At 46.3% G+C, this 21,793-nt stretch overlaps 1 protein-coding gene across 8 annotated transcripts in view; it reads right to left on the bottom strand.

Moving 5' to 3' along the window:
• Cux1 (cut like homeobox 1) overlaps positions 1-21,793 on the bottom strand; it is a 331,747-nt gene that overhangs the window by 163,174 nt on the left and 146,780 nt on the right. For all 8 annotated transcript variants that reach the window (XM_051161265.1, XM_051161266.1, XM_051161260.1 and 5 more), the window contains exon 3: positions 8,027-8,074. In XM_051161265.1, coding sequence (XP_051017222.1) covers positions 8,027-8,074 — 48 coding nt within the window. The remainder of the gene's footprint in view (positions 1-8,026; positions 8,075-21,793) is intronic.

Raw genomic sequence — 21,793 nt, 5'->3', positions numbered from 1 at the left:
CAGGAGTTTCTCTGTGTGGCATTGGCTGTCCTGGACTAGCTTTGTAGAGCAGGCTGGACTCGAATTCACAGAGATCCACCTGCCTCTGCCTCCCGAGTGCTGGGATTGCATGTCCATGCTCTTTTGCAATATCTTTTACTTTAGGGAAACTGTGGGAGGGATGGGGAAAGTGTTCCCAGAAAAGGAATGGCTGCCTGAAGTAGTGAACAGTTGGTAGAGTGCTGGTTCAGCACGCTTAAATCCCTGAGTTCTATCCACAGCACCATATAAACTGGTCATGTTGGTACATGCCTGTAACCTTACCACACCTTCAATCCCAGCACTGGGGACACATATACAGGCAAATCTCCTGAGTTCAAGGCCAGCCTGGTCTATAAAGCAAATACCAGGATAGCCAGGGATACACAGAGAATCTGTCTCGAAAAACAAAAACAAGTACAAAACAAACCCCAACAACTCCTAGGACTGGAAAGACAATTTTTCCCCAAGAAGAGTTATTAAAAGAAAATCTTAACGTCAGACATGGAAGCCGTCCCTATAAGTTGTCAGTCAGGAGAGACCCGCTCCCCAAACAATACAGGCTATATTCCATTGCTTTGTTATCCCCATGTATGACTCCATTGATGAAGATACAACCTATTTTAGGTGCAAGACATAGAGCTCCCTCCCTGCTGGATGGCTTTCAAAGCACCACAGGTGTTATGAAGGAGAAAAGTCACCAATGGACTGACCCAGGCAAACTCCCTGCCAGCTCTGATAGTAATGTGCTAGGCACTCTAGATGTCCCTACTGGTGTACTAACGGCACAGCATCTCTCTGGTTGGATCTGAGGCTTGTCCACAGGAAGGAATTCATGTCTAGCACTGTAAACCTGTTCAAAAGCTCATGGCTTGGACCCTAATAGAGTATCTACTACTGTTGCTTTGCCAAGTGGACATGTTGCCAAATTGCCTTTTAAGTATTTACATTTGTACCTGTAGATTAGTGCAGCTCTAGACTGGCCAGAAAAGCATCTTTCTGCAGGAAGCAGCAGTCATCCGAAAAAGTTGGAAGACTCACACTTCCCAGTTGACAAATCACAAACCACGTGAACCAAGACTGTGGCATCGGCCATATAGACCAATGAAGGGTGAGAAGAGCCAGCAAGAACATTTACATAATAGTGAATTACTGTTTGACAAGAACAATGAGACCATCCAATGGCAGAAAGCTGGCTTTAATTTTAGAAGTGCTAGGGATTGAACTCAGAACTTCACACATGCTAGGCAGGTGCTCTACCAATGAGCCACACCCCAGCCCCTCACTGGGGGATTCTAGGCAGGTGCTCTACCACTGAGCCACACCCCAACCCCTCACTGGGGGATTCTAGGCAGGTGCTCTACCACTGAGCCCCACGCCAGCCCCTCACTGGGGGATTCTAGGCAGGTGCTCTACCACTGAACCACACCCCAGCCCCTCACTGGGGGATTCTAGGCAGGTGCTCTAGCACTGAGCCACACCCCAACTCCTCACTGGGGGATTCTAGGCAGGTGCTCTACCACTGAGCCACACCCCAGCCCCTCACTGGGGGATTCTAGACAGGTGCTCTACCACTGAGCCATGCTCCCAGTCACTTACCAAGTCTCTAAGTGTTCTTTGTATAAGTTTATTCTGGGAATCCAACAGTTTGGCCATTGGATTCTTGATGTCAGTCTCATAAATGGAATTTCTGTGTTGAGTCCATGGGACATTAGGAAAATCTAATGAACATGCAGACATAGCTTTTCCTAAAGAAGTTCTGTAGAGTATCAGTCATGCTAGTCACTGAAAATTGACCATGTTTGAGCAAAATCTGTGTCCTTGGACTTCTGATCCTCTTGCTTCTACCACTTAGGTGCTGGGATCACAGGCTGCCACCATACCAGGTTTGTAAGTACTGTTTCTAATTCTCACCCCAATCTATTTCACTGAACCCTCATGTTTATCATTTGAGGTAGCAGAGGCATGGAAGGGTCAGCTGATTTGGCCAAGGTCAAGTCAGAGGCACCAGGCCTTAAACTTTTTAACTTTAGGCCTAGTACTCTTATCCTGATATCCTTGAGTTGGGCTGACAGAAGATAAAGCCTTTTTACTGACAGAGGATTTCTTAATTTATATAGCTGAGGTGTTACCTCCATCCATGCGTCTGTCTGTCTGTCTGTCTGTCTGTCTATCTATCTATCAATCATTTCCTTTCTCCTCTATTATTTTTATGTCAGTTAAATTCTTGTCAACTTGACATAAGCTAGAATCATTTATGAAGAAGGAACCACAGTTGAAATACCACTATGAGATTGGCCTGCAGGCAAGACTGTGGGGGTATTTTATTGATTGATTGATTAATGTGGAAGGGCACTGGACAGTTGGCCTTGGGTGCTATAAGGCAGCTGAACAAGCCACAGAGGGCAAGCCAGGAAACAGCACTCCTCCCTAGTTTCTGCCTACATATTTCTTCCTCAGGGTCCTATACTGAGATTTTTGGTTTCTTTTAAAATCCAGTTATGTTATATGAATATGTTTTTATTTTAATCTCAGGTGTGGGATATGGGGCTGCTTCAGTTTGTCCACAGCCACTAACTATGATTTGTCTTGTGCTCTGGGAGGAATGTGATTTTGCCAGCTAGGAGAGTTTATGTTTTGAATGCTGTGGACTTTTATAAATGGCCGAGCCCAGAGAGGAGCCAGGAGTGCTCCACAGAGGGCAGGAGCTGCTTCCCCTGCTGCTGCATTTGCTGTGGTTTGTCACGTGGTCATGCACAAAGAGATGAGTAGAAGAAATTGGATGTCCTGTTGGCAAAGATCAAATTTGCCCCAAGGAAATCAATACCTCAATTTAGCAGTAGTCTAAAGAGCTCTACACCCCCTCTCCCTTCTAACCTTTCTTGCCTACCTAGTGTTGGGGGGTTAGAAGGTACTGGGGTGGAGAAGGGTGGTAGCTATAGAAACCCAATAAAGTAGCCAAAAAGCCCGGCTCTAGGCTCCAGCCTGGCTTCCATTTATGAGGGACTGCAAGCTATAAGATGAAAAACTCTTTCCTTTCCAGGTTCCTTTTGGTCATGGTGGTTATCACAGCACCAGGAATCATCCTTTCCCATACCCATCTGGTCAATTATCCATCTATTTCATTTCATGTACGTTCTCTTTAAACCCACCCAACCCACTCATTCACTTAATCTTCCATCTATTTCCATTAATCTATCAAATCATTCACCTATCCCCATCCATCCATCATCCTCCATCTGCTTGATCATCCATCTGCTCATCCCCTATTATCCACTCATCTACCCAAGCATCCAACCACTTCTTCCATAAACTCTTCCAATCTACCTAGCCAACCATTCAGTTATCCATCCATCTGCCCTACCCACCAATATCCATCTATCCTACTCAGTCTGTTTACTCTCTCCCATACCTATCTATCCATCCAATTCATCTACCCATGCCTCCTCAGCCACATAAATTCACCCACCCATTCCATTGAACCATATCCATCTACCTCACTCACCAATCCATCTACCCAATCTGCTCATCTGTCTTCAACCAACCACAAGCATCCACCCATCATCCTTCTTCCTTGCATCCTTTATTTAATGAGGGCCTACTATGCAACAAGCACCATGTTACATGCGGACTCACTAAACATTAAACTCTGTGAAAACAGTGTCTGCCATTACATATCAAGGTCCAGTTCAGTATGGTTTGGCACATAGGTACCACTGAAGCAGAGAAAGACTAAGCAGACGTTGTCAGGGCAGAAGCTCAGAGTCTAGACAAGACTAACACTAACAGTAGTGACTTGGTGAGGCTGGGTTACAGCCCCACCATGAGCTGAGCAGGGGTAGGGCTGGGTCAGACTTGCTCAGCTGTCAGAGTCACCGAGTAATAGTCTGATTTCCACATGTCTCAAGGAACCCACAGTTCCCCTGGGTGCTGACACGGGTCTCTGGATCACACAGGACCTGACTTCCTTGTCTTGGGCCACTGCCCTCTGTTACCTGAGGTTCTGAGAGAACATTACCAATATCTAACCATCCTCTCTTAAGTTTCTGAGGTTCCTTTTTTGTCTGTTTCCATCAGGTCAGGTGGATTCAACAAAACTTCTGAGGCATCTCCTAGGTGCCTGGCTCCAGGAGACACCAGAGTCCCTGAACACCCTCCTGGAGGAGCAGGGCTGTCCCTCACTTAACTCCAGGCACAGGAGGCCACCAGGTGCCTGTTAGGCAGCCAGGAGCCTGATGCACAGGAGTTTCCCAGCTCAGAGGCCAAAAGGCAGCCGGGTAGAGCACACCCCACTTGAGTACCCACTGTAAACATCCAAGAAACCTAGTGATGGCTACTGAGAGGACGTTAAAAATAATTACCCTCTGAAAATATTAGATTTGCTCTGGATTGTTCATTACACACAATGGTTTAATAGGACTTTTATTGAATAGCTGCAGAGCTCTGGGCCGAAATCAATTTGCCTTACACGCGGAATTTTGATGTGTGCTGTTGACTTCCCCAACACAGAGCAATTTGTAATAGCTTTGGCTCGCTGTTGTTTTCAAAGCTCCCTGCTACATCACAAGCATTTATTTCTGACCACAAAATTACATTTATTCAACAGAAAGCAGCTCCGGGTCTTTAAGAGGTTAACTTCTGGAGTGCTTGGCTGCTCTCCAGCGCTGAGGAGGAGCCCAGGCGCAGTGGCCCCCTGTACACAGGGGCGGCAGCGCCAGGCGGGCGGCCGTGATTAATAGAGTGCTGAGTGCGCGCCTTTCCACATGTGAGCTGCTCGGGCCCCGGCTCCCATAGATCATGGGCTCGGCCTCAACATATCTGACTAAAATTGAATTTGGCTTCTCTCTCAACCGTTCATTTCCTATGTTATGCAAGGTTATATCCTTTTCTGCATGAGCAGAGCTAAACCAGCTGCAGCTTCGGAGGGGAAAATGTGCTTTCAATTATAGCGCTGGCCCACTTGCCTCAGCACAGTCCCGGGTGCCTCTAATTGAGCCATCACCCAGCCAGCCTCAAGGAGGACCCTGTGCTGGTCGGGCTTGGGGTTTTGCTCTAAGATCGTTAAAATGCACCATGCCCATTGTCACCTTAACCACAATGGTCCCTTCTACTACTGGAGAAAGGCTCAGAGTTTGAAGGTGGCTGGGCTGGATAAGAAAGAGGTTCATGGTGCAGAGGAGCACATAATAGGAGGTAGGTGTGTGTGTGTGTGTGTGTGTGTGGGGGTGTGTGTGGTGTTCCTGTGTCCTGTGCCTAGAGTTAGTCAGTTTGTCTCCATAGTACCTAGAGCTCTCTGTCTACAGGCTCCTACTAAAGACACTACCCTTAAACTTGTAGGTACCTCTGATATCTCTGACCCTTAAAAAAAATTTTCCCCCCTGGGCGGTGGTGGCACATGCTTTTAATCTCAGCACTTGGGAGGCAGAGGCAGGTGGATCTCTGAGTTCGAGGCTAGCCTGGTCTACAAAGTGAGTTCCAGGACAGCCAGGGCTACACAGAGAAATTGTTTTAATACTCCGTTCCCCCTAAGAAATTATGATTGATCGATTGATTGATTGTGACAGGGTTCCATGTTCCCAGCCTGGGCCTAAACTCAGTATGTACCCAAGGATGGCCTTGAACTTCTAATCCTCCTGTTTCTACCTCTCAAGTGCTGGGATTGTAGGCTATGTAGCCAGTTAGCTTGAGCCACATATGATCCTGTATAAAACAACAACAAAACACATACACGTTTATAATAATGTGTAATATATAACATATATAAATAGATATGAAAAACATTTCATACAGCTTTTTAAAAACAAGCATTTCCCATGTAGTGAAGGCTAGCCCTCCGTTCACCCTGTTATGCAGGCTGCCCTGGACCCCTGCACGTCCTGTATCAGCTCTGGCCTTGGTTTCTGAAGGGAAGCACTCACTAAGCGTGTAGGCCTTTCTTGCTCACCTGCCTTTTGTTATAGGCCTTCACCCATGAACTCTGCCATTGGTAGGAAGAGCTATTACTTCTTCCATACCTGGCCCAAATGGGACTCAGCAATGGCCACTCTGAACATTATTACCACTTTGCCTTGCTTGTCAGCATGTGTAAGTCTACAACTTTACCTGAGCACCCGAGTTTCCCTGCTGGCCTAAAACTGACCATGGGGCCGGGGATTGCATGTGGCCTGGTGTTTTTCAGAAGTGCTGGAGTATAGAGAGTGGAGCTGAGACTCAGAAGTAGCTACAGGGATGCCATTGTTAATTTGGGGTGAGACTTTTCAGTGGGGTGTTGGTCTAGGGTTACTCAGGCTTCTTGCCTGGACTTTATATTGTAGCCCAATAAGGTCACTGGTTTCCTCAGGTGGACTTTGGTGACATTGTCCTCAGTGATCTATAAGGAGTGTGATCCCTTGGCCGAGGCAATGTGCTCCCTGCTAGGGAAAGGGCCATTTCTAAAATTTGGTCTCTTCTTCCTATTCTTTGATCTCTGAGAAAGCTATACCCCAGATTGTGCAAGGCCAGGGAGCTACTGGCTTAGGCAGCGTAGTATAGAACCTGGGGGGACAGGGGACGGGGGGTGGGGGGTGGGGCGGCGCGGGGCAGGCAGAGGAAATCTCTTAGGAAAAAATTCAAGGTCTTATTGGAAGAAAAGCAGTGGTTTTGAAAAAGTACAACAGTATGAGTTCACAAAGGAACAATAAACATAATTATAATTCAAAATAGACACAGGAACAAAACAGAAATGAATGAAAAGGCACCCTAAAGAAACATATTCAAGGTTGGTTCTTTAAAAACAACTCACACAGTTTTCAAGCCATTTTACTAATAAGTAAAAAAAGATGAACACAATGTTAAGAATGAAAGTGGATCCCAGCACTTGGGAGGCAGAGGCAGGCAGATCACTGTGAGTTCGAGGCCAGCCTGGTCTATAGAGTGAGTCCAGGACAGCCAAGGCTACACAGAGAAACCCTGTCTCGAAAAACCAAAAACCAACCAACCAAAAACAAACAAACAACAACAACAATAACAAAAAACCCCAAAAGAATGAAAGTGGAGAAATAAAGCTTCAGCAGATTAAAAGGACCGAGGAGCTGGGCAGATGGCTCGGGTCAGTTAAGGTGTTCGTTGCTCTTGGGAGGACTAGCGTTCCATTCCCAGCACCCACATGCTGGCTCACAATCATGCGCAACTACAGTTCTGGGGATCTGACCTCTGTAGGTCCTAGATGCTTTGTTTGCTTTTAGACAAGGTCTTGCCACATAGCATAGGCTCAACTGGGACTCACTATGTAGCTGAAACATCAAACAAAATCCTCCTGTCTCAGTCTCCAGAGTGCTGGGTGGATCATAAGAGCGCTCTACCAGGCCTGGCTGTGAGGGATTGTTTAAATTACTGTTGGAGTAGAACATGCTTCAAATTGGATTGAACGCTGAGGTTAACTCCCGCTCCCAATTAATTGTCTGGGCTTGTGAAACAGAAAATTAAGTACAGCAATCAATCAATCTAATTTCAACGTGAGTTAAGTTTGATGACTTTGCCATAATAATTACATGTAATCGTTATGATTATAAAATTTCAAACTTTTCAATCAAAGACAACAGTTATTATTGGCTTCTTCTAAAGGCATTTCTGATCTGCTTTCATCTTAACAGCCTGTCTGTGGGGGAGAGGGGATGTCCCTGGAGGCATCAGGGAAAGTGGAGGATGGGAGGGTGTCTCAGGAAGTAGGAGACGATGCTCTGGGGTCTCAGTGACATTCAGTCTCATTTCCACAGCTCCTGAATAAAAGTCAAAAGCGAGCTGGAGCACCAGCATCCATCTCTCTGCTTCCCGATGGAGGAGGTGACCTCACGCATCTGCTGCCATGCCTCCCCACCACGATGGACTGTGTACCCTTACACAGTGAGCCACAGTAAACCTTCCTTCTGTAAGTTGCCTTTGTCGGGTATGCTGTCACAGCAGTAAGGAAAGTAACCATCAGGCAGCAGAAGGTGGCGTGAGTGTACAGTGACCACAAAAGCTTACTTACCTCCCCTTGGAAGCTCTTGAGCAGCGGTGCTACCTGCTTGCGCAAATCCTGGGAGGAGAGGAGGTCAGGAGACAGCCATTGGAGGAAAGAGAAAAGAACATGGGTTAGGCTTCCTACAAAGGCTGCCCAGGTTATCATCACAGAAAGTCATAAAACAACATCCTGTCTTGAGACAAAATGCAACAAAACAGTGTAAGTTCTAAAATGTGTGTGGTAAATGTACTTGTTCACGTGGATGTACGCATGTGTCCTCCGAGGCCAGGAATTGAGTGTCTTCCTCAATTGCTCTCTGCTTATGTTTTGAGACATGGTTTCTCACTGGCCCAGAGCTTACTGATTTGGGGAAGCTGTCTGGCCAGGGAGGCTGCAGGGATCTGCCTGTCTCTGCCTTCCAACATTGGGATTACAAGCACATGGTCCTGCACATCTGGCTTTTATGTGGGTTCTGGGAATCGAACTCAGGTCCTCATGTTCTCATGGCAAGATGCTTTACCCACTGAGCCACCTCCCTTTCCCACAGTTTCCTAAGGGCTACCATTTATATGTGTGTCACCATCTTTGGAGAAGCCCACAGTGTTTTGCTCATCCACTGGATGATTTCTCCTATTTCTACACTAAGTTTGATGACAAATGTAGTGAAATGCATTCACAGGCTGTTTTGTTCACAGACATTGCTACCTGTGAAGACTAATGGCCCCCAAAGATACCCTGCGGGCTGTGAGTACACAAGTCGACACAGTAAAGGGACACTGCAGCGGTGATTACATTAATGATCATGGGTCAGGGAGAGGATCCTGGACCATCTAGGTGGGGCTAATGTCATCAGAGTGCCCAAGAGGGAGTCAGAAGACGATGCAGAGAAGCAGAGATTGGAAGACAGGAAGACGTAGGGGTCTTGGCCAGAGGACAAGTATAGCCTGGCAGAGCTGGCGCAGGCTGGAACCAGACCTCCCCTAAGCTTCTGGAAGGAATGCAGCTTTTGCTGGCACCTCAATGTCCACCTCGTAAATCCTGTTCTCAATTCCCACCCTCCAGCAGTGTCAGATGATGTATTCCTGTTGTTTCAAGCAGATGGCAGCAATAGAGAATAAAATACTGTTCTCTTCAGTCCACTGCCCATTCCAGAAAGACAGGATAAAAATCTAATAGTGAAGGGCAAGGGAAAATAAAAACAAATGGCGACAGGAGAACGATTTGTGTTTCTTGGGTTTTATTTGGTTTTTGAGAAAAGGTCTCATGTAACCCAGGCTGGCCAGAAACTCACTATGTAGCTCAGGATAACCCTGAACCTCCACTTCCCAAGTGCTGGAATTATACAGCCCTACGTTCATGTGTGTGAGTGTGTGTGTGATATTTTACAACCTTGTTACTATTAAGTCTTAGTAGCCTGGGTATTATTTGCTGCATGGCTTAGCTGGGAGGAGGCACAGGACCTGGTGGCATGCCCTTTGCACCAGGTGGCTGACTGCCTCCATCGTGGGCAGCTCAGGCTGAGAGATCTGCAAATTAGTACTCTCCTGTGAGGGAGGGGCAGGGCTGGCAAGGCCCCACGCTGTGGGTTAGTGGGAGAGGTTAAAGAGGCTTCGGAGAACACTAATAGAGCCAGGACGATACAGAGCTAAACAGAGTTCCCAAGACAACGGCTTTGCTTCTGCAGAGAGCTGCAGATCTAAGGGGCCAGGAAAGACTGGATTTAGCAGCTGGACGCTTCAGGGGGACAGAGAGAGCAGCTGGAGAAGGTTTGGAAGCTGCCACAGCAAATGTGTAGAATGTTTAGGTAAAGCACCAGGGGAAGGAGCAGGAAGAAAGGGGCCAGGCCTGAGAGTGCTAGCTGAATGTCCAAACTGTGCTGGGCACCAGCAGCCCTTAACCTTTGCCCAGTGACCCCATCAACACTATGGGCTGGAACAATGAACAGAAGGATGTCTGCAGCTTTGAAAGAGAAGGAGCTTCTGGTCACTAAAAGAGAACATGGTACTAATGGACACGCGTGTCACCCAGATGGCTCCGGAAAGCCAGCTGTGGTGACCTGTGCTTATACACCCCATCACAAGGTAGGCTGATTCAGGAGGACCAAAAGCGCAAGGGCAACCCAAGTTATACCAATCAGGTCCTCTCTCAGAGCTCCATTCAGAGGACTGAGAGAAGCTGGGTGACACACAGGATGGCAGAAGTGAAGAGCCCAGAACTGGGGACCACAACAGAGAAAACGAAGAGAGGAGAGCTTCATAGGTCAGTGTAGGCCCAAGCTCAGATAGCTCCTGGGCTCCCCAACCTTTCCTCTGCAGCCTACAACAGGATTCTGGGAAGGCCAGAGAGCTACACCTCTCATGACAGGCTTGCCACTTCCCCTTTTAAATTGTTTGGGGTTTTTTTGTTTGTTTTGTTTTTGAGAAAGGATCTCATTGGTCTTGAATTCAATGTAGCCGAGGATGACCTTGAACTCCTTGACCCTCCTTTCTCTACCTCCTGAATGCTGAGATACAGGTATGTGCCACCATGCCTAGTTGATGTGGTATGGGATGGAATCCAGGGCTTTGTCAACTGGGCCACAACCCCAGTTCCTGAAGCAACCTTTTTGATGTGAAAGTCAGATGTGCATCTGTCTCCACACAGGTGCGTGCGCACCCCCTAGCCCCCATGACTGACGGGAAAAAGAACTAAATATTCAGACAACACGCACACACTGACACAGATGCACTTCAAGCCACCAGCTAAAAGTCACTCGTTCTAATTTTATTTCTTGGCAGTTTCAGAAATGCCTTATCTCAATCTGTCGCCTGCAAATATTATCTGGTTTGTTACTAAACTGAGGAGAGAGATTCAAAGCTGCTCAGTTCTGGCCCACGGACTGTGTTGCCATCGGTTAGCATGGACAGGAAATGATTTATCTTCTTTTTAGAGCACAGTGCCCTTTGTATTTGAGACAGCCACTGAAACCACAGTCTCCGCTGCTTCTGGTCTTGGGTCACTATTGATGCACACCCTTCGTGACAATTGCCCATCGAAGAAAGGTGGGATTCAAGCTGATTGAAACCACACTAGAATGAGTTATAACTTGGTAACGGACATGTTTATAGGTCCTAACAATAGAATTGAATCTTAATTGAGTTATGGGTTTTCCAGTGGTATCAGTTTTGTCCCACTCACCAGACAAAAAGCAAAACACATCATGATCACAGAAAGTGATGCCCCTGTGGGTGGATGGTTCCCTCAGTTAGTTGCTTGCTGTAGGGCCTTGATTTCATCCCTAGTACTCTGGTAAAAGCTGGCCATGGAGGATCCCTGGGGGTAGCCAGCTAGCCTCTGATGCTAGCCAGAGACCTTGTTTCAAGCAGGATGGAAAGTTCCTGAAGGGTGGCATGTAGCTGACTTCTGACCTCTACACACATGCCCACCTATAACCACAGCAAACACAAACACACACACACACACACACACACACACACACACACACACACACACACACGTATACACATAGTTTTTTTTTTTTTTTTAGGAGATTTTTAAATTAAAAATCTTTTTAAAATTAGGAGAAAGTGATTACTATCAAATGCCTGTTAGAAAAGGCCAAAATGATTCGTTTGGCCTTCTCCCCTGGATATTCAGCAAAAAGGTGACACTGCCAGAGTCACTTCTATGTTGAGATGGGTTTCATTATTCTGGGCCAGAGGGTTTGGCTCATCAGTTAAGAGAACAGGTTGGTCTTACCACGTGTTCTGGGTTCAATTCCCAGCACTGACATGGTGGCTCACAAGCATTTGTAACTCTAGTCTAAGCGGCTCTGAAGCCTTCTTCTGGTCTCTGTGGACATCAGGCATGGACAAGGTGCACATTCATACACGCAGACAAAACACTCAGATACATAAAGGATAACATAAGTCAATCTTCAAAAAGAGTTGCTAGAGACAGTCATTCTGGCTTAAGATGAAAAGAGACACAAGACAAAGAATGGCCTTACTGTGTCCAGCTGCACTAGGAGGTGTGGCGGGGTTCCATAAGCATGCATCCATCAGCCCTTGCACTATGGGCCTGGGCCGTTTGTTTATCTGAGGCCCTAGAGTTGTCACTGGAAGGCTCTGTCCCCTCTTTGGAGTCTTGGATTACTAATCTCTTGTGACATTTCTCTGGCCCCCGCCCCCATCATGCTTTCTGCTTAGGTGTCACCTCTAGATCCAGATTTACTTTGTTCAGGGTAGGGACCACCTCTCTCTTTTCTTCATTTCATTTCACAGTTATCTTTCTGTGTCTTAGTGGTGAAAAGTCGGGGTGAGGCTTAAGCCAGGTGAAAATGGAAGACTGACTGCACAAAGAACTCTCAGAAATGTTCAGGGTGAGGAGGTGACATGTCACATAGCCACACAGGACTGGAAAGCACCATTTCCTTATGACTTTTTGAAGCCTTCACTATTGAAACCTCAAAGCAGGACAAATTCTTAGTCAGATATGGTGGTGTGAACCTGTAATCCCAATACTGGGGAGACACAGGCAGGCAGCCTACCCTGTTTGGAGATTTCTTGGACAGTGGGAGACCTTATACTAAAAAACAAGGTGGCTAACTCCTGAGGTTGTCCACTGACCTTCATATGCACGTGAATAGGTACCCCATAACACACACACACCACAAAGAAAATTTTGACTGGAAAATATCTTAGAGAACCAGGAGATGGTAGGTAAGTAAGTAAATGAGCTTGCTGCCAAGCCTGACAACTTGAGTTCAACTCCAGCGTCTGTATGATGGAAGCAAAGAATGAACTCCTGCGAGTTCTCTGACCTTAGTGTGCCTGTGGTGTGTGCACCCCCACCCCCACACAGAAAATGTCTTAAGCATGTGCTCAAAGCACATTTTAAAACTTTTTTTGGGGGGGAGGATGCTGGGCAGTGGTGCTGTACACCTTTAATCCCAACACTTGAGAGAGAGGTAGAGGTGGGCAGATCTCTGTGAGTGTGAGGCCAGCCTGGTCTGCAGAGCTAGTTCTGGAACAATCAGGGTGTCGGTGCTTCCGCTGCACGTTGATGTGCGTCATGTGTGCTTGGTGCCTGAGGCCAGACAAAGGCATCCAATCCCCTGAAGCTGAAGTTACAGTACAGCTGTTAACTGCCACGTGGGTGCCAGAACTTGAGCCCAGGGCCTTTGGAAGAGCCCCCTATTGCTTTTAAATGCTAAGCTACCTCTCCAGCCCCCACAGCATGCTTTTTATATCAAATACTATGTTAAAACAGATACTATCAAATGTAAGGCACGCCATTATCCTAAACTACAGGAAGAGAAACAAGTGCTTTTGTATTTGATTGTTCGTTATCATATTCACCCTGGTTCTGAAATGGAAAAAAAACAAAAACAAAAACAAAAACAATCACACACACACACACACACACACACCCCTAAGTATTATAGCTGACAAAACACAATTCACTCCAAAATGAAATAAGGTAATACTAATAGGCTCCAAATTGTTGCATTTTAAAAAACCGAACAGTAGCTCCTATTTTAAGGACTATCATGAGATTTTGTAAAAAGGGGCCCTGGTCTTTTGAGATATATATACTAAAGTATTTGTGGATGAAATATGCATGATTTTTCTTCAGGCTGATGATGGGGAGGGATGATGGGGAGAGAAGAAGTGGTGATGGTTTAACAAACACCATGAGTCTCCAAGGGGTGGTGCTACTCACCTTGCCTTGTGCATATTTCAAATAGATTAATTATATCTCCCTCCAAGACACACTAAGCCTTTTGCTGAGCAACCACAGAACTGGCCGAGGAGGGCTGTCCTTCAAACTAGCCAGTGGGAATTGCCAGTTGTCAAGTTCACCTAGAAATTCAGAGTTATGGGATCCAACACTCAGGTCACCTGTCCTGGCTGTCCTGCCTATCACATGGGAACTGACGACGGGGTCAGGACTTTGCACTGAGCTGAGAAAGTGATGAGATCTGGTGGGAAGGTCTCTGCTGGAAAGTGGCCAGAATATGGCTGTCCACCAATAGTTGGTGAGCAGTTCACTTAAACCCAGAACGGTGGTTTATAGAACATTGCATGCCTGTTATCCAAGGACGAGGGAAGCTGAGGCAGGAGGGTTGAGAGACAAGAGTTTGAGGTCAGCCTAGGGTAGATGGTGAAACCATATCTTAAAAAAAAAAAGAAAGAAAGAAAAAAAGAAAGAAAGTTTGATTGACTGCCTTGGGATGCTGTTCATTTGCTACAGTGCTTGCCTGGCATGCACAACGCTCCAGGCTTGCTCTCCAGCAGCACAGTTCAGGTGTGATGCACACCTGCACTCCCAGCCATCAGGAGAGGGAGGCAGGACATCCAGTCTTTAAAAAAAAAGGAAAGGGGAAAGAGAGGAGGGAAGATGAGGAAAAGGAGGGGAAAAGAAGAGAGGGAGAAGGGAATTTGCAGCCACTCAGCTTACTAGGAGCCTCTGCTTTGGTGAATCATCAAGCTTATGGCTCCCCAGATGCCCAGCTTCTCTAGGAGAACAACACGAACCTGTGAAGGGTGGCTAGAAATGGCTGAAGCATCTCTCACCACCCGGCCTCCCTGACCTCTGCCTGACACGGGGTCTCCAGGCTCCTTCCTCTGCTTGGCCAGCACATGCCTGGCAGTTGCTCTAAGTCCCTGCTGTGGTCCCTAATGCCATCTGACTTGAGTCAAACTGCACGGGGGGGGGGGGGGGGGGGGGAGGTCACCTAGAAGGAAGGAGTGGGGTCCCAGTACCTGTCTCAGTGGACACTGGACCTATAGACTCCTACAGCTCTGTAAAAACATAGAAAGCATGGCTAGGGACGGAGCAGAGTTGGGAGAGGGCCGGCCTAGCATGAGGGCATTGCATCCCTGGCACCACCTAAGCCGGGTGTGATGGTGCACATCTGCAGGCCTAGCACTTGCGAGGTTACCTCTGAGAGGTAAACCTGGGTGGAGGCAGGAGGATCAGGAGTTCATAGTGAGCTCCAAACCAGCACTCAGGGAGACAGAGGCAGGTGGATCGTTAAGTTCAAGACCAGCCTGGTCTAAAAGCAAGTCCAGGACAGCCAGGGCTACACAGAGAAACCCTGTCTTGGGAGGGGGGTGAAGCCAGGGATACTCAAAACTGTCTCAAAAAAGAAAAGAACAAGAGAGAAAGAAAAACAAAATAAAACCCCAAACTCAGATTCCAGAGCAGTCAGTGCTAGGAAGGGGCGATTTAAATGTAATTTCTTTTGAAATCTAGACATTTCTATGTACAGTTTCATTTCAGAAATCTGAAATCAGGATTTATAAATACAAGAAAGCAGAGGACATACAAAGTTAATACAGGCCTCTAACAAAAGTACAGCTTCTTGAAAGAGCAACAACAAAATTGTCTCCCCCATGCCCAATTTTTCCTTCTTGGGTTTTTCTTTGTGTGTGCGTGTGTGGTGGTGGGGGAGATGAAGAGGGGGAGAGAAAGAAAGACAGACAGACACAGACACAGAGAGACAGGCAGGATCTTATTATTAATTAGTTCACACTGGCCTCCAACTTCTTATCCTCCTGCAGCTGAGTGCTGAGGTCACAGGCCTGAAGCGCTAAACAACAACAAGCAAGCTGCTGTCTTAGGAAGTAAGCCATCAGTCTTCACAACAACCTCCATGAATATTTGCTTTATGCGTGATGCTCCTTATGAAGGGACACTGGCTCCAAGCACTTACCCCTCGTGTCATTTATGACACCTGTAGTTTCCCTTTATCAGCAGAGCAAAGAACCAAACCAGGTGTGGAGCTTGCGTGTGGAGGTCAGGGGTTGGTGCTGGTGTCTTCCTCAGTCACTCTCCCTTATCTTTTGAGGCAGAGCCTCTTGGTAAACCTGGAGCTTGCTGACCCAGCCAGGGCCCCTCAGCTCTGGGACTGCAGGCATGAGCCACCACAGCCAACCTTTGACCCTGGGTTCCAGAGAGACAAGCCAGGTTCTCATGCTAGCATGGCAAGTACTTTACCAGCTGACCCATCTCCTGGGCCTCCAGGTATGAGGTTCTTAAGAACGAGATAGTCTCTGAGACTTCGATTGCTGAGTTCAAGGTAAAGAGAGTTTGTTGAACAGTGAAGTTTCTCTTTGTCCCAGGACACAGGAACCTTCAGTTCTCATCTCATCATCTGAAGGTGAATGGCGTGGCTATTGATGGGGTTTCAAGCTTTCGACTGCTTTTACAGATGAACACATACCCTTTCCAGTCTCTGTGAGAGGGAGGAGTGGTTTTAAATGCATTTAAACTGGAGTGTTAAATAAAAAAAATCTCTCTATACAACAGCATCCAGTATGGCCTGGCTGCATCTCAGAGAATTTAGTTCACAGATTTGCGAAAATTCCATTAGCTTTAATTATTTATCAGCAGTCGAGTTAGATTACGGTTCTTGACCTATTTTCACAGTGGATGGGCCACCCAGCAATGGAATAGATGAATAGTCTTTTCCTAAACTGAAATAATAGAAACTTACTTTAAAGAAAGAATGAAAACCCAAACATGTAATTACCGCGATGCAGACCCTGCCACATTGCCTTTGTCTAGGGATAAAATGTATATCTTTGTGAGGTTTTGGTTATTAAATAAGATTATCTTGAAAAGGAGAAACTCGCTCATGCTATAATTTCTTTCCATTTAAATTTCTTTTCTCCATTTAAAGCATCCTGTGTCCTGGTGGAAAGTCTCAAATGTGATGGATGTGCCTGCAGCACTGGCCCAATAACACTGGGTGATGGGAGGGCCAGTGTGCTAGAGCCAGAGTGACCGGAGAAGGTGTGGGGCTCCAGTGGGTAAGTGTGAACGTCAGTGAGGGACATAAAGGACAGAGACACCGACTTCCCAAGCAATAGCAGCTTTGCCACGCCTCCTGCCTGAAGATCCAGGGTCATTTGTGTCTAACTCATAATGCCAGATCTGAGGAGGTGCAGACCAAGAAGGAGATGGTTCCAGGTGGACATGGGTCACACTTGACATCTGCTTGGCCTGTTGCAGAGCCCAAGTGTTGGGAAGCAAAGGTTTGTTTAGGTCAGCAGTTCTCAACTTTGGGTGTTGCAACCCCTTTGGCAAACTCTATCTCCAGAAATAGTTACATCATGATTCAAAACAGTAGCAAACATACTTTTATGGTTGGAGACCACCACACTACGAGGAACTGTTTTAAAGGGTCACAGCATTAGGAAGCTTGACAACCCCAGGCTTAGGCGGTGCCTGGGGCAGCCTGGCTTCCTCAAGACCCTTTAGCAAGTCCATTAGGCTAAATCGACTTGCTGGTTTGCCATTTCTGCACATTTTCTCCAAAGCAGAATTTCCTAGAAACTCTAATAGCCTGACTCCAGTGCTGTTATAAAGTTTTGCATTCATCTCTAACATGGTCAACACTGATAGAACTTTTCCTCCCGCTCTTTTTAAAGACAGTATCTTATATGGCTCCTGCTGGCCTCAAGCACCCTACTTATGTAGCTGAAGATGACTTGGGACGCCTGACCCTGCCATCTCCCCATCCTGAATGTTGAGGTTACAGTGTCATCATCATGCCTGATCATGGAACTTGGTGCATTATGCATGCTGGGCAAGCCCTCTAACCGAGCCACAGCCTAGCCCTAATTCTTCAATTTAAAGAAAACAAAATGCTGAGAAATGGCTGTTGGGAGGTGAAGAGCATGTTCCGATCCTGAGAGCCAAATGCAATACAGACAGGAAGCCAGGGATTTAAAAACATCTGAAGCCTAGCATCCCATTTGAGAGGGTGTGGAAACACTGGCATGCCTCTGCCCAGCTCCCAAATCCTTGGGTCTAGAATAGGCACATGCTGCAGAGAGCTTGGTAGGCAGAGGGTCAGGGATGGGAAAGAAGAGAAAGCCACCTCAGATTCCTGTGACCAATTCTCCAAATGAGTCTCCTCTGCATTTAAGTCTGATTTTAATATTCTTCAGCTTTCTCTTTTGTTTCATCTTTCAGTGTGTACTTATACTGAGTGTTTGTATGTATAGTTACACAGAGGATGTGTGGGAGGTCAGCTGCCATTCTTGCCTTATGAGACAGTCTCTTACTGGCCTGGAGGTTACCAATTAGGCTAGGCTGGCTGGTCAGTGAGCCCCAAGGGCCCACCAATCTCATCTTTGCAGTGCTTGGGGTCTAAGTGTACAGCACCATGCCTGCTAGTTGTGTGGTTAATGTGGGTATGGGAATCAAATCAAGGCCCTGTGCTTCCACAGGAAGTACTTCACCAATAGAGCTACTTCTGCAGACCACCTCCAAATAGATGCTCAATCTAAACTTGTACGTGTATTCCAGAATCATGAAACATTGCTAAATTTACCAAAAACAGGAGTCACATGGTCCCTACGTTTTCTCCAGAGACCATCTGAGTGTTCACGATGAGCACTGACTGAGAGTCCTGGGCCCTTCCCTGAAGCACCTCATGTCTTGGTGTAAGAGCATGGTCTGGTGCTCTGCATTTGACTGTTAATCATTTTTGCTCCCCGAGACCTGGTTGCTGTCCAGACAAGCACGTTCTCACGTACCTGTTGTGTAAACCTTGCGCTACCTAATTTAAAGTTGATTGGTTAATAAAAAATGCAGAAGCCGGGACAGGGCGGAAATGAGAGGCAGAGCTAAGGTTCACAAGTTTTGGAGACAGAAGGATCTCGGAAAGAAGACAGGTGGAGGAGAAAGAAGGAAGAGAGCCGCTATGGGTTATCACAGAGAGAAGTGTGTGGCTGGATCAGCGTGGACGGAGGGCAGCAGCCCAGATGAGAAACATGAGCAAGTGTTTATGGGTTATGGATGGGAAGTATCCCAGATAGGGACGATTAAAGCAATTGGTATGGGATGTGGGGCTGGGAAGTGAAGGTAGTTTAGGGGGGTTAGTATCTGATCAGCCCCAGGTAAAATAAAGTCTATCTGAAATAAATAAAGATCCAGGTTAAAGTGCCTGGAAGGCTTCAGGACTCTTTGCTGATGGAGTTCAAGGAATATGCTGGGTGAATGAACAAAGATGCTCTTCCCAGACTGGCTAGCAAGTGACTCTGCAAAGTTGACCCATGTGCTAGGCAAGGGACAGGCTCTAAAGATAACAAAGTTTTTTTGTTTGTTTTTATTTTTCGAGACAGGGGTTCCTTCCTCTGTGTAGGCTTGGCTGTCCTGAACTTGCTTTGTAGACCAGGCTGGCCTGGAACTCACAGAGATCTGCCTGCTTTTGCCTCTGCCTCCCCAGTGCTGGGATCACAGGCTTGTGCCACTCACTGTGCTGGCCATTAAAGGTACCTTAAAAAAAAAAAAAAAAAAACACCAAAAAAACCAGGGTTGTTTCAAGAACCAGTCAGGAAGTGTGACTCCTCCTCCCATCAGACATGCCTCTTATATAATTGATTAAGGACCTGGAGTCCTGCAAACATCCAAACAAATGACTTTTTAAAAATTAGAATGTAGATTATCACTGGCTTAGCTTTTTGCTTCTAGGAATCTATCCCTAAGATCAACCAGAGATGTAGGAATACCTTATGCACAAGAATGGTTAGGCAATGTTTAGGGCAAAGAAAAAGGAGAAACTGTTTAGATTCTACAGTGGAATTAATTACCGAAGATCAAGGTAGTTTCGCAACATAGTGGCATATTTGGAAATTGATGAAATTAGTTTCCAACAAGCAGCAAGTACTGTTAAATCAACTGAGTGGCTTCCATTTCTTTTTGTTTTGGAGACAGGAACTCTTGTAGCCCAGCTGGCTTCACACTCAATATGTAAGCACGGATGGCCTTGAGCATCTGGTCATCCTCTCTATCTCCTGGGTTCTGGGGTTCCAGCATGCATCACTTGGTTTACATGGTGCTAGCTTTATGCATGCTTGGCAAAAAGCTACTGGGATACAGGCCTAGCACCAATTTCTATGTCTTCAACAGCTATCTGCAGGAGAGTACAGCACAGTCCTAAACAAAGCCAGTGTTGCCAGCCAGGAGCAGTACCACATACCTGTACTCCCAGCATACAGGAGTTAGAAGCAGGAAGATAGGGCATTTAAAGTCAGTTTCAGAAAAGCCTGGGTTATGTGTGACCCTTTAGAGGCAAAGAGAAAACCCACTAAGTCCTTGGGCCTCCTACACAACACAGCCCTAAGTATTTGTTTTCATTTTTATTTACATCCATGTGTTGTATTAGTTACTTTTCTACTCCTGTGATAAGACACCATTACAAATGCAACTTATGAAAAATGTACTTAATTGGTTTATGGTTCCAGGGGGTTAGAGACCATTATGGTGGAATGAAGGCATAGTAACTGGAACAGCTAAGAGCTCACATCACAAAACGGCAAGCAGGAGACAGAGCACACTGGGAAGGGTGGGAGCCCTTCTCAAATCTCAAAGCCAGTGCTCCCAGTGATGCACCTCCTTCAACAAGGCCACTTCCCTAATCCTTCCCTAACAGTTTCACTGACTGGGGGCCAAGTATTCAAAAATATGAGCCTTTGGGGGCCATTCTTATCCAAACTACCACAGGTATGTTTGTGCACATGTGTGCAGGTGCACTAAGGCAGGAAAATGTTGGATTCTTTTTTGGAGCTGCAGTTACTGGCTGTTGTGAGGCATATAGGTGCTGAGAACCAAACTCAAATCTCTGAAAGAGGCCATCTCTTTAGCCCCCTAATTGTTTTAAAATAGGCAATAATCAGGCCTAACCAGACAGTGTAGATAAGAAACTATGCCCAATATGCTACGAACGCAATGCAAGGTCACACATTTCCTTAAAAGATTGTAAGTATTTTTGTCATTGATTTACTTATTTCACAACTAATTTTCAAGGTGACTTCTGTAGACTATAACGTCACAATGTCATAAGGTTGTACAAGTCTGAAATCCACACGCTGATACTCATTTTTAGGATATATCTGGCTTAATTCTCTCTTCTTTATGCTGTATGCAAATGTCGACAATGAACAACCCCAATTTTATTATCAGAGGAACAAGTCTCAGGAGACAGTGGGGAAGATTTGAAACACCACAAACCAACATCTAAGGAGCAGGGATGGTCCCTACACAGCCCCAGTGTGAACAGACAGTGGCTATCAATATTCAGCAGACAAATCTCAAAATGAGGACAGGACATGCCGTGTGTGTGTGTGTGTGTGTGTGTGTCTGTGTGTGTGTGTGTGTCTGTGTGTGTGTGTGTCTGTGTGTGTGTGTGTCTGTGTGTGTGTCTGTCTGTGTGTGTGTGTGTCTGTGTGTGTGTCTGTGTGTGTGTGTCTGTGTGTGTGTGTGTGTGTGTGTGTGACTTAAAGGCCGCTGGAGGAATAGCTCAGCAGAACTCTTGCCTAGCATCCCCCAGTGAGGAGCTGGGGACAGGACTCAACTTAAGAACTGTTTCATAGTATTGCCAGAGCCTTGGGCTCAATGCTTAACAATCACAAAAACAATCCATCAGACAAACAAATGTTTATCTAGCTGAAAGTCAGGTCTTAGGCATGTTCCTTCTAGATCAGGTCTCCATTTCCATTGCTCCCTCATCTGAAAGCCTGACCTCAGTTTTACCTATCATTCATGTGGACATCTCTTTATAAAAGGAAGAGGCACAGGGAGGGTGTTTCTTTGTCTCAGTTTAATCATGAACACATACTGTTTATTAATATTTAGTAGCTTCACAGAGCTGCTCAGGAGTAATTAATAATAAAAGATGAGCAAATCTATTTGCAGACACAATGCTTACTGAACAGGATCAGAGAGGGGCGGTGGGAGAGGATCCTCACTAGGTGCCCGGTTGCCCATGTACAACCAGCCAGTCCACAGAGACAGAAT

Source organism: Acomys russatus, chromosome 19, assembly GCF_903995435.1.
Source record: "Acomys russatus chromosome 19, mAcoRus1.1, whole genome shotgun sequence".
NCBI lineage: Eukaryota > Metazoa > Chordata > Mammalia > Rodentia > Muridae > Acomys > Acomys russatus.
This window is presented reverse-complemented; position numbering and strand designations above follow the sequence as displayed.